General features: G+C 38.8%; 1 protein-coding gene across 1 annotated transcript in view; it reads left to right on the forward strand.

Annotated features, from left to right (window-relative positions):
- Nucleotides 1-17639, forward strand: part of TAF2 (TATA-box binding protein associated factor 2) — a 107284-nt gene that overhangs the window by 24592 nt on the left and 65053 nt on the right. Inside the window, exons 5-10 of the mRNA XM_084620496.1 lie at nucleotides 328-469; nucleotides 905-1136; nucleotides 2839-3023; nucleotides 3745-3858; nucleotides 6404-6503; nucleotides 11633-11718. Of these exons, the coding sequence (XP_084476622.1) occupies nucleotides 328-469; nucleotides 905-1136; nucleotides 2839-3023; nucleotides 3745-3858; nucleotides 6404-6503; nucleotides 11633-11718 (859 nt within the window). The remainder of the gene's footprint in view (nucleotides 1-327; nucleotides 470-904; nucleotides 1137-2838; nucleotides 3024-3744; nucleotides 3859-6403; nucleotides 6504-11632; nucleotides 11719-17639) is intronic.

The raw sequence follows: 17639 nt of genomic DNA on the forward strand, positions 1-17639 counted from the left end.
AGCAGTTACAGTGCAAGTGTAAAGATGTTTTAGTATTGGGGTGTTGGAAGGTGAAATGGAACCACAAGTGAAGGTTTTCATCAATATAAAATTTTAATATAGAAAATAGTTTGGTAGCTTGATGGTACATTGCAATATTTAAGCTTTAAATGGCCCAACTGTGTGAGTTGTTGAATGTTCTCCACTTCCCCTGAAGTTAATGAGAATTGAGGGAACACAGTACCTTGCAAGATTTGAGCCTTAAGTGCATGTTTTCTGTAAAATAAATTTTGTATGAATTGCTTTCATACACACACTAAACACATGGTTGCTTTCTTACTGCTGTAGAGTTAAAAGTCCTAAAGGTGCATATAAATTTTTCTCTGGACCAGCCAAAGGGAGGCCTTCATTTTGTGGTGCCCAATGTAGAAGGTAGCATGGCAGAGAGAGGGGCCCATGTCTTTTCTTGTGGATATCAAAATTCTACAAGGTAAGAATCTTAATCCTCAAATGTTATATTGCAAAACAGATCTTGAGTATTTTATAGACTCTCAGCATATTGGAAATACTCGTAGTAATAATTCCACAGTTTTCTAATTTAGTTTCTTGTGGAAAATGTCAGTTGCTTAATCTCAAACTTCTGTTTGGAGTGAATTCAACAGAGTCTGGCACAAAATGAACCACTGGAGATTTCTAAAGTCTGCATGGCATAATTTAATGGGAAACAGTAGCAAAGAAGCTTCCACTGCTGGCAGACTTGTGTGAAGTGTGAGAGCTGTAGAGTGGGGTTGCCTGCATGCCAAGTACCAAAGTATTTAGGAATATATATAGCCTGGAATTGGAGAGGAAAAACTTGTCATAAAAAAGAAAAGTATGTAGTGTTTTCTTATTCTTCTCTTTTTTAACATCCTAATCTTTTTTCTAGATTTTGGTTTCCTTGTGTTGATTCATACTCTGAACTGTGCACATGGAAACTAGAATATACAGTAGATGCTGCAATGGTGGCTGTTTCAAATGGAGATTTGGTGGAAACAATATATACCCATGATATGAGAAAGAAGACCTTTCATTACATGCTGACTATTCCAACTGCGGCTTCTAATATCTCTTTGGCCATAGGACCCTTTGAAATCCTTGTTGATCCATACATGCATGAGGTAATAATCTTCAGAGGACTCTCCTTTTTAGAGAACTGGTAACTTTATTTCATTTTAGTGCCTACAGCTAGATCCAGCAAGTATCATCCAAGAAAGATATATGGTTAACGTACCAGTCTCTGCTAGTACAATTATGGGATGATACTGATCTAGTGTTACAAAACCCTAACAGGATTTATAAAGGTATCTCTGAAATAAAACTCTAGGTAGAAGTCAGGAAACTAGATTAGTTGGAATTGGTAAAAGGATACATTTTCAAATAGTTTTAAATACAAGCCAGTGCTCATAGTGACTACAAGTTGTTACCACATAGTTCAATGGCTTATATGAATAAATTGGTAGCAAGAGTCTCTTTCATGGTGGCCTGTTGTATTGTCCATGTCCACAAAATGAGCCATTATGATTTATACTCTTGTCTATATTCTCAGAGAGACTGAAGATGAACTAGGCAGGCAAATTAAACTACCTTTTCAACTCAGGAAGTGGCCCATCTATGTCCCTCTTGGTTGGAGTTCAAGGGTATTGGGGGTTTTGTTGGCAAACCTACACTACTAATGTGTATGCTGTATTTGATCTACTGAACAACTGAAGACTTTAGTCTCCAGTGCTGACAGTCTGATATCTTTCACAGGAATAAATTAAATATTTCAAAAATTATGTGGGAAATATAATATCTATTATAAAAATTAGTGGAAGTGATCTGAAAAATCCAGTGATAAAGAAACAGAAACGACATTTCTGCAGTGTTTTAATGGTTTGGAGGCTACTAAAGACATTGATCCAAAGACTCTCATGGCTGATGTAACTCCACAGAAATCAATGGTGTTACACCTGTCAGAATTCCAGTCCATTGTTACCAATTGCACAGTAACCTTTGGGGAAATAACAATAACAAAAAGGTACTTACTAGGATGAGGATATGATGTGGTTGAAACTAAATAACAATAGCAGCATTTTGAAGTGGTAGCTGTGTTAGTCTGTATCAGCAAAAACAAAAACAACAAGGAGTCCTTGTGGCACCTTAGAGATTAACAAATTTATTTGGGCATAAGCTTTCGTGGGCTAAAACCCACTTCATCAGATGCAGTGGGTTTTAGCCCACAAAAGCTTATGCCCAGATAAATTTTTAGTCTCTAAGGTGCCACTAGTACTCCTCGTTGTTTTTATAAGAGCAACATTTGATTCACTTGCTGCTGTCCAATATAAAATAATGCATTATTGCGTGAAGGAAGATAGTGTTCAACAAGGTACCTGCTGGATTTTAAAAAAAAGTTATGCCTTTGAGCAGTAGACATCAGTAGGTAGACAACCATTGGAATGCTTCCTAATCTCCTGGTCCAAAATAGTGTCTGTGTGTTGACCTATAGTGCACACTGGTGAATGGGCTAACTTAAAAAGTTTAGTACTGCATACCTGTGTACCTTGACTCATTATACAATACCTTTCAAATAAATTATTTTTCTGTGGCAGCTCTCACAATTAAGATTGGCATCACAATGCCCTTTTCTTCCATGATACGTGTTACCACAGCTGTAAAAGTGCTGGTTTCTGTTACATTCCAGTGGCATATTACATAGGGACAACACTGTTTTTCTTTTGATTTTTTTCTTTGTTTTAAATGTTATGTAATGTTCAAATTTGATATTTATATATTTAAATATTGCTACGTTTCCCATTAAATTAATTTTGTTTTGTTTTTCAGGTGACTCATTTTTGTTTACCACAGCTTCTCCCATTGCTCAAACACACCACGTCATACCTTCATGAGGTCTTTGAATTCTATGAGGAGATTCTTACCTGTCGCTATCCTTACTCCTGTTTCAAGACTGTTTTTGTAGATGAAGCATATGTTGAAGTAGCTGCTTATGCTTCCATGAGTATTTTTAGGTTAGTATTTATGATGCTTATATGTCTAAAACTTTGTGCTGAGAGAGAACCCATCCCTTTTCAGGTGATGAGAAGATTAGGGCCAAAAATTTCTAAGTTGGGTGCCTAAAGTTAAACTTAAATAAGGGCTTGATTTTAAAAGGTGTGAAATGTTCACAACTCATATTGACTTCATAGCGTGACTTAAGATACCCAAGTTTGAAAATATTGGCCTTTGTCCATACTGCTGTCTTTTAATATAAGTTTTTTATATTTTTTACAAAGACATTTATATTTAAAATAGCAAAACAAAACCAAGCACTTGCAAGGCTGCATTTTGCTTTCTGTAATCAGAATTGCAGTCACATAAAACATTTAAGTTTGTGTTAAATAAAGTGCAGCTGTCTTACAGAAGTTTGACAATTCGTTGTATTTCTTCAGCTGGAAAAAGGTGCCATGTATCCATAGAGTTTCACCATGTAAAACACAAAAAGCAAAGTTCTGTAGCATTAGTTCTGTATTTGGGACAGAAGCATTATATGTATGTGAAAACAGCTGGAGATCTTTAGGTTATTTAAAGGGGCTGTCTTTAGGTTATTTGGAAGAAAAGTAGAAATTAAGTTATTTGCATGGCAAAACAGTGAAAGATTCCCAAATTATAGTATCACATCTTGTATTTTGTTTTGATTGTGTTTCCTTCTTTTGTAGATTGTGCTTATGTTCTTTTTTTGTTTTGGTCTAGCACAAATCTTTTACACAGTGCAATGATTATAGATGAGACTCCACTGACAAGGAGATACTTAGCTCAGGCTCTGGCTCAGCAATTTTTTGGCTGTTTTATATCCAGAATGTCCTGGTGAGTATCATAAAATAGTACTATATACAAAACAGTAATAGGATATTTTGGAAGTATAATTTGCATGTTGCATTTTACCCTAACAGTAGGCGAAGCAGTATCCTTAGAAGAATTATTACAGATCATTAGGATCATCAGTGAATAAGAATTCAAGAGAAATTGTTTGGTTTCCTGCTGAAAGAGAAAATAAAGAAAAAACATTGTTCCCACCAGCTACTAATTACTGAAATTATATAACCTAATGTATGTAGTGATTATCAAATAAGGTCGGGCAAAGTGAGTAAAAGAACTTAATCTTAGGAGATCAGAATCTGACATTAGAGGTTGATTGTAATAGTAAATAAAAAAATTGTAAGGGTTCTATGAAAAAATGATGAATGAAGGGTCCTAACTAGCCTTTTGAGACCTGTAGCTGTTGGACCCATACAAGCTGATCAGGGCTGTGAATTCTGGTTCTGGAATAGGTTAATCTGTTCAGAAAAAGTATATCTCACAATGATGTGTTAGACCGTGGTTCTGGGCATTTAGATACGCACAAAGAAGATTAATCTCACGTCGTAGGTAGAGCTGTTAGTGCTGCCTTTATTTAAAGTTACCCAGTGCTTTCCATTAAGATTTTTTTTTATAAAGTTGCTTATCATTTTGCCAAACCTTAACTATTTGATATGAAATTTTCCATGTCGGCTCTCTGCCTCAGGTTGAATATGAAAGTTTTAAGAAAAATTGCGTAGTTATTTCTGAAAACAAGATAAGAGAAAAATACTGTTTTTTCTCATGTTAAAAAAATTCTTACAACTGTTTTGTTGAGAAGCTCTAGTGCCAATGTGCTTTGGAACAAAGACTTGAAATTTGGCAGAGGGATTGCCTTTGTTTGAAGGATGTGCCTTTTGCTGTTCCTGTGAATATTTGGCCAAATTTGGCCAAGTTATAAGCCTTTGAAAAATATGCACATATTCTTAGAGTTTGGCAGGTAAATTTTCTGAAGATTCCACCTACATTAGTCTGTGGCCTGTGTTGTGCAGGAGGTCAGACTAGACGATCATAATGGTCCCTTCTGACCTTAAAGTCTATGATTAGCGCCACAGGGGCTGATCATGACTTTCCCTGCGATTTTCTCCCAGCTACTGAAGGCTGCTGTGGTACGTGGCACTAGAACTGATGGCACAGAGACTCTCTTCTATGATCTCAGTATTGCCATCTGCTGCCACGCAGGCAGTGTGGAGAAAGAAGCAGCCTGACTGGATTTCAGAAGGAATAAAAGGGTACTTGTACAGTGGGAGAACTAGTGGATTACGACAAGAAGTCTGGTGAGGGTGGATACTGGGCCTGGGAGCTGGCAGCGGGAGGGAGAAGTCTGGGAGCAAAGAGAATGGGATTGGCTGAGCAAGTTTACGAGGATGGGGAGCGCCTCACCTGCATAACTGTACAACTCTACCCATCAAAAATCTCTTGCAGTTTCTTTCTATTCTTACCCACCTGTACATCAGCCTGTTAGCATTCATGTAAAGTCTTGCCTATACTATAGATTTCAGCCATCAGTGGCCTACCACGGGTTTTGTGGCACCAGTGCAAACTCCTAGCGTAGACTAGGCAAAGCTACTCTGAACTATTTGCCCTGATGTATCTTAGCTGTGCTGAAGACTCGATTGGTCACTAATAGCTGTAATTGGGGCAAATTACTGGTATAGACAAGACCTTAGTGCCCTTTACAAGGGCCCCTTTGGTGCTCTTTCTCCCACTCACGTCTTTGCAGCCATCTATGCCACTCTTGTGCTTGGAACTTGATGCTGTTGTTCACCAAGTGGCTTCCTTCTGCATATTCATATCCCTCCTCAGAACGCACTTCTCACGGGCATCTACCCAAGCATGAGATGGTTGGGGTGGCAAAACTAAAGATATTCTCTAGGAACTATTTTGAGGAAGTACTGTGTGGTCTGTTTTATACGGGAGACCAGACTAGATGATCATGATGGTCCCTTCTGGCTTTGGAATCTGTGAATCAATTAATATATTTTGACTTCAATATTGATGAGAGACTCTACTGAGTAGGAACTGCTTCTTTCATATTTGTATAGCCTTAAGCATACTTTTGTACATACATACAGTTGTGATTATTTTGTGTCCGTCTTTTCTATGCACTATACTGTCTAACTCTTGTCTATCGCATTAAAGTAGCTTTCAAACAATTAAGATTATGTAGACAGACATGGGGTTTTAATACTTACTAAAGTAAGTATTCTAATCTTTTTTATTGTTACTGTTTCAGCTAAAATCAATTTTTGTATTTTAATCTGGGCTTCTGTTGTAAAAGAAATTCACAGTTTTAACTGGCTCTTTGGTTTCATGAATCCCATCCAGGTGCAAATATCACATAAATCGGTTCACAGCTCATCAGGCTCCTATTGATTTAGACTTGAGAAGTTATATAACCGGCTGAAATGTGTGCATCAGTGAAACATGAAGCATGAGCTGCCCTTGGCTAGTTCAAAATACCCTGCAAGTCAAGGAGACATTATAGATGTCTCATAGTTTTTTCTTATTGCAGGTCAGATGAGTGGGTGCTGAAGGGAATCTCTGGCTATATTTATGGCCTTTGGATGAAAAAAACCTTTGGTGTCAATGAATATCGCCACTGGATTAAGAAGGTAATGAGACAAAAGAGGTTTGTTCTTGTAAAGCATGCATACGTTTTAATATAAAGATAAGGTAAGGTAGAAACCAAATAATACAGTTTTGTATTACAATTTAAAGGGACACTGTCAACTTAATCATACTTCTGACAGAACACTTTTATCTCCTGTTTCAGAGTAGCAGCCGTGTTAGTCTGTATTCGCAAAAAGAAAAGGAGTACTTGTGGCATCTTAGAGACTAACCAATTTATTTAAGCATAAGCTTTCGTGAGCTACAGCTCACTTCATCGGATACATTCAGTGGAAGATACAGTGGGGAGATCTATATACATAGAGAACATGAAACAGTGGATGTTACCGTACACACTGTAACCAGAGTGATCACTTAAGGTGAGCTATTACCAGCAGGAGAGCGGAGCTGGTGGGGGGATCTTTTGTAGTGATAATCAAGGTGGGCCATTTTCAGCAGTTGACAAGAACGTCTGAGGAACAGTGGTGGGTGGGGGAGGGGGAATAAACATGGGGAAATAGTTTTACTTTGTGTAATGACCCATCCACTCCCAGTCTCTATTCAAGCCTAAGTTAATTGTATCCAGTTTGCAAATTAATTCCAATTCAGCAGTGTCTCATTGGAGTCTGTTTTTGAAGTTTTTTTGTTGAAGAATTGCAACTTTTAGGTCTGTAATCAAGTGACCAGAGAGATTGAAGTGTTCTCCGACTGGTTTTTGAATGTTCTAATTCTTGACATCTGATTTGTGTCCATTTATTCTTTTGCGTAGAGACTGTCCAGTTTGACCAATATACATGGCAGAGGGGCATTGCTGGCGCATGATGGCATATATCACATTGGTAGATGCGCAGGTGAATGAGCCTCTGATAGTGTGGCTGATGTGATTAGGCCCTGTGATGGTGTCCCTGAATAGATATGTGGACACAATTGGCAGCGGGCTTTGTTGCAAGGATCGGTTCCTGGGTTAGTGGTTCTGTTGTGTGGTTTGTGGTTGCTGGTGAGTATTTGTTTCAGGTTAGGGGTCTGTCTGTAAGCAAGGACTGGCCTGTCTCCCAAGATCTGTGAGAGTGATGGGTCGTCCTTCAGGATAGGTTGTAGATCCTTGATGATGTGTTGGAGAGGTTTTAATTGGGGGCTGAAGGTGATGGCTAGTAGCGTTCTGTTATTTTCTTTGTTGGGCCTGTCCTGTAGTAGGTGACTTCTGGGTACTCTCCTGGCTCTGTAAGTCTGTTTCTTCACTTCTGCAGGTGGGTATTGTAGTTGTAAGAATGCTCGATAGAGATCTTGTAGGTGTGTCTCTGTCTGAGGGGTTGGAGCAAATGCAGTTGTATCGTAGAGCTTGGCTGTAGACAGTGGATCGTGTGGTGTGGTCTGGGTGAAAGCTGAAGGCATGTAGGTAGGAATAGCGGTCAGTAGGTTTCCGGTATAGGGTGGTGTTTATGTGACCATCGCTTATTAGCACTGTAGTGTCCAGGAAGTGGATCTCTTGTGTGGACTGGTCCAGGCTGAGGTTGATGGTGGGATGGAAATTGTTGAAATCATGGTGGAATTCCTCAAGGGCTTCTTTTCCATGGGTCCAGATGATAAAGATGTCATCAATGTAATGCAAGTAGAGTAGGGGCATTAGGGGACGAGAGCTGAGGAAGCGTCGTTCTAAATCAGCCATAAAAACGTTGGCACACTGTGGGGCCATGCAGGTACCCATAACAGTGCCGCTGATTTGAAGGTATACATTGTCCCCAAATGTGAAATAGTTATGGGTGAGGACAAAGTCACAAAGTTCAGCCACCAGGTTTGCCGTAACGTTATCGGGGATACTGTTCCTGATGGCTTGTAGTTCATCTTTTGTGGAATGTTGGTGTAGAGGGCTTCTACATCCATAGTGGCTAGGATGATGTTTTCAGGAAGATCACTGATGGATTGTAGTTTCCTGAGGAAGTCAGTGGTGTCTCGAAGATAGCTGGGAGTGCTGGTAGCGTAGTTCCTGAGGAGTGAGTCTACATAGCCAGACAATCCTGCTGTCAGGGTGCCAATGCCTGAGATGATGGGGTGTCCAAGATTTCCAGGTTTATGGATCTTGGGTAGCAGATAGAATACCCCTGATCGGGGTTCTAGGGGTGTGTCTGTATGGATTTGTTCTTGTGCTTTTTCAGGGAGTTTCTTGAGCAAAGGGTGTAGTTTCTTTTGGTAACCCTCAGTGGCATCAGAGGGTAATGGCTTGTAGAAAGTGGTGTTGGAAAGCTGCCTAGCAGCCTCTTGTTCATATTCTTACCTATTCATGACGATGACAGCATCTCCTGCTGGTAATAGCTCATCTTAAGTGATCACTCTCGTTACAGTGTGTATGGTAATACCCATTGTTTCATGTTCTCTATGTATATGAATCTCCCCACTGTATTTTCCACTGAATGCATCCGATAAAGTGAGCTGTAGTTCACGAAAGCTTATGCTCAAATAAATTTGTTAGTCTCTAAGGTGCCACAAGTACTCCTTTTCTTTTATCTCCTGTTGTTACAAGTGAAATACTTGATGGAAGAAATCTCAAAACAAAATATTTCTCTTAATCTGTTTACTTTTTGCACAGCCATTGTCATTGCTTCCCCTTTATAGTCCGTTTCCTTTCCCAGTAACAAGGGAGAAAAGAAGAATGTGATTTTTAAACCTCAGATATTGATACTGGAACTCAGATACAGGTATATTACTTGAATCTGCTACATCATTTTCTGGTGTCAGAACTACCATTGGATCTCTCCTTGAACTATGGAGGTGACCCAATAGGGGCTCTGGTAACTTTTCATATAGCATCATTTTGCAAAATATTTGCCTGTTATTCTTTTAGGGCTAGATTCATAAAGGAACTTAGGTGTGGCAGTGCCAAGTGTTGCCATGCTTAACTTGTAGGTGCCTAGAAAATCACTGGGATCCACAAAGCCTGAATTAGGCATTCAGGCTTCCTGTATAATGAATGGAGAGGGATAGGCACCTAAGAATGAGAAGTCACAAAAGTCACACACTATGGAGCTCCCTGCCTAAGCTAGCCAATGGAAGATGCCAAGGAGAGGGGGTGTCCTAAGATTCACCCCATTTTAGGGAGTTTGGCACCTAAATCCAGACTGGAGGGAGGCATCTTGGCATCAGGTGTCTACACGATTTTTGCAAGAAGCAGCAGAGGGAGGGGGTGGATGGAGGAGGACCTTCCTTATAACTTGTAGCCCAGTGGCTAGGGTACTACCTGGGATGTGGGAGACCCCAGGTTCAAGTTTCCGCTCTGCCTGATTGGGAGAAAGGCTTTGAACAGGGATCTGCCACCTCTCAGGTGAGCGTCCTAACCACTGGGCTAGGGGATGTTCTGATGTGGAGTTTCTCCTGTTGAAGCTGTTCCACTTTACATAGATAAATAAAAAATGTCATTGGAGCAGGGGGATTGGATCCTGGGTTTCCCACCTCTTGAGCGAGTGCTCTAACCAGGCTATAGAATCATTTTCCTTCTCTCTTTTTCGCGCCCAATGACTCTTTCATTAAGATCCCTGATCCGGGAGGAGAGTTCTGAGCCTGCTTGCTGGATCAAACTCTGCAGACAAGTAAAGCAGAGGAATGCCTATATTCCCATGGTTCATTTATCACACTAGGGCATCTGGACACTGAGAGTACAGCTGCAGAGCACAGAGGGAGAAACAGAAGCACTTAAGGAGCTTTTACTACAAAAACTTAGGTGCTGAGTGAGTTTGGGAACTGACAGGGTTCAGCGGCAGCTGAGCGGTGGTTTTGTGAATCCCAGTGGGGCCTGGTTCTGGGTTTCAGGCGCCTAAAGTAACATTTAGATGCCTAAATCCTTTTGTGAATGTAGCTCTTAGGCTGTAAAATTAAATTAATAAAATGTATTTGGTTTTGTGTTATAGCCTGTGTTTTGCAAAATACTTGTGTTTTAAACCAAAGCATCTAAAATAATATATCACCAACTTCTAAAGTGTACTTAATAATAAAAATGCCATTGACTTGCTGTCCTGTGGGCTGCCTCCATAATCCCAGAGGAATCCAATTGGTAGCTTTGACTTCACTGAACGATGCATCCTGGGGCATCACAAAAATGTTGAAGCCAGCCAATATGAATCTGGGGTGCTAAGATGAATCAAGGTGGACACTAGGATTTGTTATAGACTGAATATTCTGACCATGTTTCCTAAAAACTGCCTTATCATCTTTACAGGTGGAAATATTAGGCTTTGGTTATGCAGTAAGTTCTGCACAGGGTTCTGCCTAGAGAGAGCTCATGGTGAGACTGGCCTTAGTAGTTAAATTTTTGGAGAGAGGGAATCACTTCTCACGTAACTCATTTACACAGGTTTAACTCTCTCACTTTCATAGCTCCTTCTCAATACTCATTACTGTTTCATGTTGAATAATCATGTTTGCAAAGAGCTCTGAAGTTGTAAAGCACACTAGTTCAACCAAGAGATTTTGAAATGGTTATGAACCCTTATGCTTTAGGGAATAAGGCAACCTCTAATTAATGGGGGCTAGAAAGAAAATTTCCCTGAAGATGTTAATTGTAGTTTCCTTGTATCTCTTTCTGAAGTAGCTGGTACCATGCACTTTCAGAGACAGAATGCAAGACTAGATGGACTGGTCCAGTATGGCAATTCCTATGTTCCTAGTGCTAGTAGTAATCACAGGTGATAGATTATTCTTAGTGGAAACGCAAAACCAATCTGCCTTGGAAACGAAATCACCTCTAACTCCCAGATACTGTTGAAGTCCCTTGCTTTTACTCATCAGGGGATCAGAGGAAGTTTATACTGTAGGAAAGTGAATAGCAAAGTTACTCTGTTATGTTATCAACTGAATATTAAACTTTAGCTCTGTTACTCAGTTCCACTGTTTTATTTCCGTTTGTGTGGATGATGGACATCTGTTCTTCATTGTAATCCTGTAAATATTGCTAGCTCTCTAATGCTAAAATATTGATTATGATTTTTTTCTTAATTGAATTAGTAAAATTACTTCAAATACATTTTCACTTTTTATTGTTCAGGTCTGAGGTTAAGAAATAATCACTTTATAGAACAGTGGAAAGCCCACTAATTAGCCTCTTCCGCTTAACAATATATACATTTTTTTATATCGTACTTTTTAGGAACTAGACCAAATAGTGGTATATGAACTGAAGACTGGTGGAGTTTTACTGCATCCAATATTTGGAGGAGGAAAAGAGAAAGACAAGTATGTTTGTTTAAACTATAAGTCGTAGGGTGTGGTTTTTATGAGGCCATTAATATATACTTTGGGTGTGTTGTGAGGCACAAGACCAAAGGCTGAAGGACTTCAGCTGCCTAAGGCATGTATTAACGGTCTCATAAAGTACATCGTGGGTGTAGTTTATCACTATTGTTTTATGAATCTCTAATTTTAAAACGTAGACACTTATTTTTATTGAATGTTTTTAATTCTGCTGTGAAAACCAGTTTTCATTACAGGGACAGGAGAGGAAAAGGGAGTAAAAAACTTAATTCCTGCTATTTTTACAATGATTTTTAATCATTTTTAGATTTTTAAACAGTATTAATGGAGAATTTGGTAGTTGGATTTGTTTTTCTTTGCTCTCTTGTTTCTGATATCACTTCTTGTTCCATTCACTCTTTTGATGTTGAGCTTTTGTCCTGTTAATTAGAAAAGTGAAAATTAAGTAGACCAGCTGTTAAGAGCCATTGATAAAAGTAGATGGGCTGAGCCATCTGCAGGAATGCTTTTCTGCTTTTGAATGTATGCACATCCAGATTTTATTTTGGTTTAAAATCAGAACTCATAGCCTCAGAAAACCCATTTAATACCTGTACACTGATTTTAAAAAAAACAAAGAAAGAGAGGTTTTCAGAATGAGGGCTGGAAACTAACTAACTATCAGTTTCCCACCTCGGTGAATCCTTAACCACACAAGTCTATATGGTTGTTGACAATCACAGAATCAGCTTGTATGTGTATTCCAAGCCATTATTCCACTTTGCCTACCTGCTCATGTTGGATTTTGCTTTAATTCAGTGCCCTGCTCTTTCACAAATAGCAAATCAGGCAAAGTAGTAATATGGTCTTACTGCACACGCCTCTGGAAAACAAGGCGTAGCTGGTGCGTCTAATTTTAGGCCTCCTGGTCTGGTTGATACCTTGTTAAACTGAATTGGACGTGCTGAACTAGGACTTGACTTAGTGTTGGGTTTTTTTGTTTTGTTTTGTTTTTTTGTTGGCAGCTAAAAGTATAACAGCAACATATTCTTCACTTCAGAGAAACTGACTTCAGATGAGTGGTGTTGGGGAAAGACACAGAAAAATAGATCAAGTTTTTTAAAAGCCAACAAACTAGGGATTGGATTTTGCTTTATGTTGTAACTTCGTTAGTTTCAGTGGATTTACTCTGGATTTAGAATTGTGTAACAGAGAATACCTTACCCTAAAATGCTTAAAATTGTACATGTTCCCAATACCTGCAGTGCTGAAGGCTGTCAGACACGTCTGTGTGCTTCCATTTGCACACTTTCTCTGCTTTCCTCATTGCAAAAAAGGAGTGCACATAATCATATTTAGTCACTTTTTTTTATTTGTTGCTTATTTTGTAGGTATGTTTTTAATGTTGCCTTGTACATAAATTGTCTTTAAATTGCTAACTTCCGTAAATTATGAATATTTCTAGTGGAGGGGATATTTTTATAATGAAAATTATGTTCAGACAGCTTTGCATTTCTTCTTGCCTCTTAGATGGGTCTGGGAGAAAGTTGATAGCATTTGTGACGGGCCTTTATTTCTATAATTGTTGAGAGGCAGACATCTTTGAATCACTACAGTCCCGTTTAAAGCCTTTCTGATCCCTGGTTAGGTATTAAGTGGACACCATCTGTATAAAAATGACATTTCTCTCAGAAAATCATAATAGATGGTATATAATGCCCTTCATAAGAGTATCAGGTCATTTTACACCTCCGATATAAATTAAAGCAGTATTGCTAATCTGTTCCATTTTAATTTAATAACTAAAATAGATGTGGCTATCTAAATGTAGATAGGAAGCAGGCTCCATAATCATGAAACACTAAATAATTAAAAACATTGGCTCCTGAAGGGTTAATGTCTAGCTATTCCACCTGGAAGCAGGCGGGGCACACCCTGACTGTTTCCTAGGAGCAATGCACACATTGCTCTATCCAAGGACAAGGGCTAGATATGAACCCTGAGAACTTGATTGTTTGGACAGCAACTGTGGGAGGTTTCTTTAGCCTGGGCTCAAGGCCTGAGAACCAGGATTGTAGTAGATAGAGGATGGTAACTAAGCATATGAATCAACGTCATACATTCCTTTGTGTAGCAGTGTGTAATGCTTAGGGGGAGAAATATAATATAAGGAGAAGGTGGAAGGCAGGGGGGGCAGAACAGCCCATCTCCGCTGACCAGCCTGTTTGCTTGCATAAAGCTGTGTTCTGTCTCATCACTGAACCGCAACAGGCTCTAAATGTATTTCAGTTTGCATTTAGAGCAAAATCGTACATGGTTAGTGTAATCTCCGAAGACTCAGTATGATGAAGAGCCTTTGTCTTTGGTTGTTCAGCTCTGTCATTCTATGAAACTCATTAGGATGTTGGGGAGATGGGAAAAACTAATTAGACACTCAGTTCTCAGAGATAACTTTTGCATAAAGAAAATCAACCCTGTTATTCACAGGTAGAGGGACTGACTAGATAACTCACTTCACTCTCAAGCAATCTAATGAAGAAGAGTTAGGTTTTAGCACTGATGTTCTCCTCAACAGCCCTTTGGAATGTGGCCAAAATACAATTAATTTCCATAGTTATTTTTCAGTCATTTCAGTCTCCAGAAAAACCTATCTTTTGCAAATACATGTAATTCACAAGCAGCAAAACACAAGTATTGCTAGCTACAGATTCCCTGGTTTTCTTTAAATCCCCACAATTTGAAGCACTCCATGGGAGAAAGGAAACAATACAGTTCACTGCAATAGGGATGTCTGTTTCAAAGTGAAGCTGCATATGAATTAAATGGGTCACTTCATATTTTTTCACATTCACAGATTTTGGCCCTTCTTGGACAGCCTTTGACTGTGGGGTTGCTAGCTATACAGTGCTTAGCTGCTGCAAAAATGCAAGTAGATTGAAATAGTCTAACAGTTTCTTGGATATAAGAAGAAATTACAAAAAGAGCTGACTGTGTGCATGTGTGTGACAGAGAGAGAGAGAGAGAAACATGCAGACGCTGTACATTTATTAGGGGAGTTGGTCAGACTTTAAGTTTGACCTGGTGGTTTCCATGCCAGATCCTCAAAGGATATAGACCCCTGTTACTTATTAAAAATAAATGTGACTTGGTCTCAATTGTACACATTATTAAAATTTTAAAACTAAAATCAAGGAAACATATCACCAAAGGTAAGCTATTAATATTAAACTAAAAACAAAATGTTATAAGTAATCAAGTTAAGGTCAATATTGGATTGGAGTTAAATCATCAAATTAGTACAAAAACCAGTCAATCTCTATACATTCTGTAAAAGAGACTAAGAAGGTGGTTGTCTGCATATTTATAAATCCCAATTAAAGATTTTACCAAAGTCAATCAAACCAATAATTTAAAGTTTGTTAAATAACTTGTTTTAGTATTAGGCGATCTACTGTCCTAACCACAACCTCGGAGCCAATTATAAAACTTTCTTCTCAAGCTTCGGTTTTTTATGTGGTGGCTAACCTTTATCCTCTCCTCCTCTGTCCTCGACAGAGATTATAATACTAACTTTAGCAGAACAACCTTGATAAACAGAAGTTTAACAAACTTTTATTTACCAGAAATTATAGATGACAATATCAAGTCTTTCAATACTTTCAGGTTCAAAACACAGTATAACAACTGTCTTTATGAGACAATATTTAGGGCTGTTTAAACTATGAGCACTTTTTCTTTCTGGTACCTTCTTCATGTAAACTTTATGGGTGAGTCACAATTCTTGTGTCACTGATGGGTGCCTACTTTTGTCTGGGTGCTGCTAAATCCATTGGGTGTCCCTGCCTGATAAATAGGAGTCTCTCCAATACTAATTTAAGCCACAAAGTCTGTGTACATTTGAAGGAGATGGGGATTCCTGGCTCCCCACTCCCGAAGTTCTGTTAGTATAATTCCTGATTCACTACCTGTGAGAAGGGCAGAGGTTTGGAGCACAGAACATTTCACAAATAACTTTGGGGCTTACCAAATCTATCCTGCCCAGCTGATATGATGGAGCCTGCTACCTCCTTGCAGGCACTGGACATCGGTGAATGACCTTCTTGACGGCAGTTTCCCTGACGCTTTCCAGGAGATCTGCTTGAGGGTGTAGAGCTATTGTCTGCTGTCTCTCAGAGCTGCCCATCAATTGCCTAGGAATTCCTGCTTTTAAACCTTTATTCCACCCGTGACGTAACTGATAGGGGCAGGTCCAGCCAGGCCTACAGCAGCTCTTTAACACCTTATCACTGGCATGTGGTTTATACACCTGTTATAGGACGCCCTCACAGACATGCATACACACAGCCACTCGTTCACTTTCCCATCTTAAAAATAAAGAAAATAAAAGGCTAGTGTGTCTTCCAGTTAAGTTCAAGGCAAAAAATAGGGAAAGAAAAATAAGTTACTTAGGATAACAGGAAGTTTGGGAATTCTTCACTTCTCACAGTATTCTGGGCTCTTGTAAAGTAGGAGCTGAAACAACAGACAAGGAGCCAGATGATGATCTGCTGGCCCAGCACTTCTTGTTAGTGGGCCTCCTTCAGGTGCAGGGAGAGACTGGTCAGAGGTTGCAGTGGCCTGACTTTCTCTCCACAACGTGAACAGCCTAGGTAGGAGATTCTGGAAGGTGAATGTTTCCTCGGATGGATGTTGATCCAAAAGGTGAGGCTTCTCAGCCTAGCCCTTGAATTTTTACGAATTTTGCTCACTCTGCCTTGCAGCTCCCCCTTCTCTGCTTCCCAAGTCTGGAAAAAAAGGTGCAAGGGCCTACCTTGAAGCCATGCAAGTTTGAATAGGTCATCGCTAGGAAGCATTAACTTGGGAAAGTTTAAAGCAGCAATTTAAGAATATTCTGTGTTTTTCATATCACAGAGATTGTTGGTCTCTGACCAAAAAATAAAATAATAATATAAAAAATCCAGATACATAAGACCACTTTTGAGGAAGTTGGCATGATCTCATCTGGGTCGAATGTCTTCAGACATGTCACCAGTTTATGGAAAATTCAATATAAAACACCTACAAAAATAACTAAAGGGCAAAACTCTAGCACAACAAAACCAGTCACTGAACGTTAATTCATCAGCCAAACAAAAATAAATTCAGACTTATAAAATTTATCATCTCCAGTTTCTTCTCTACTAATGGAAAACAGGCAAATGTTCTTATTTTTCTCACGAATAAGGCAATTACAGTAACTTTTCTATTTTTGAACTGAACTATAGATCAGGCAACTTATTTTTAAGAGTTATTTTAAATCTTATCAAGAAGAAGTCCATTTAAAATATGTCTGTATGCCATACAAGCTATTCTCCTCAGAGGGGGAATCTGCAGATCATGTGCATTATGATTTTAAACCCAACAGACACTGTGAAATTCAGAATTAGTTATGAGAACTTTTAACTCTATTTCTTGTAGATGTTATCATAAGGCCTTTCATTATCTGATCATATAGTGATGCAGTGTGATATTTTATTTTCCAAATATTTAATTTACAAGTATGATTTAATCCAGATTTTTGTTTAAATTCCTCTTCATCTTCAAGGGCAGTGTCAGTGAGGGTGACTAATTAATAAAATGTTCTAACCAAAACGTACACTGGAAATTTTAGGCCTGTCTCAGAGCAACTTAAAAGCAAGTGAATTTGAAAATATGATGATTACTGACCTCCACTACTTTGGGACATATCATGTACCTTGTACAGGAGATGCCAGTGTGCCTAAATACTGAAGGTGTTTTTAGGTTTTGCTATGCTTTGATTAGTAAACTTTTATTTATTTTTAAATATCTTAAAAGGATTACATTATTCTTTTTTAATTTAGTTGTACTATCCAAGTGCTGAGGAGCTCTAGTCATGGACCAGGACCTTGTTGTGTTTGGTGCTG

The sequence above is a fragment of the Lepidochelys olivacea genome (assembly GCF_965140295.1).
Source record: "Lepidochelys olivacea isolate rLepOli2 genome assembly, chromosome: 2".
Taxonomy (NCBI): domain Eukaryota; kingdom Metazoa; phylum Chordata; order Testudines; family Cheloniidae; genus Lepidochelys; species Lepidochelys olivacea.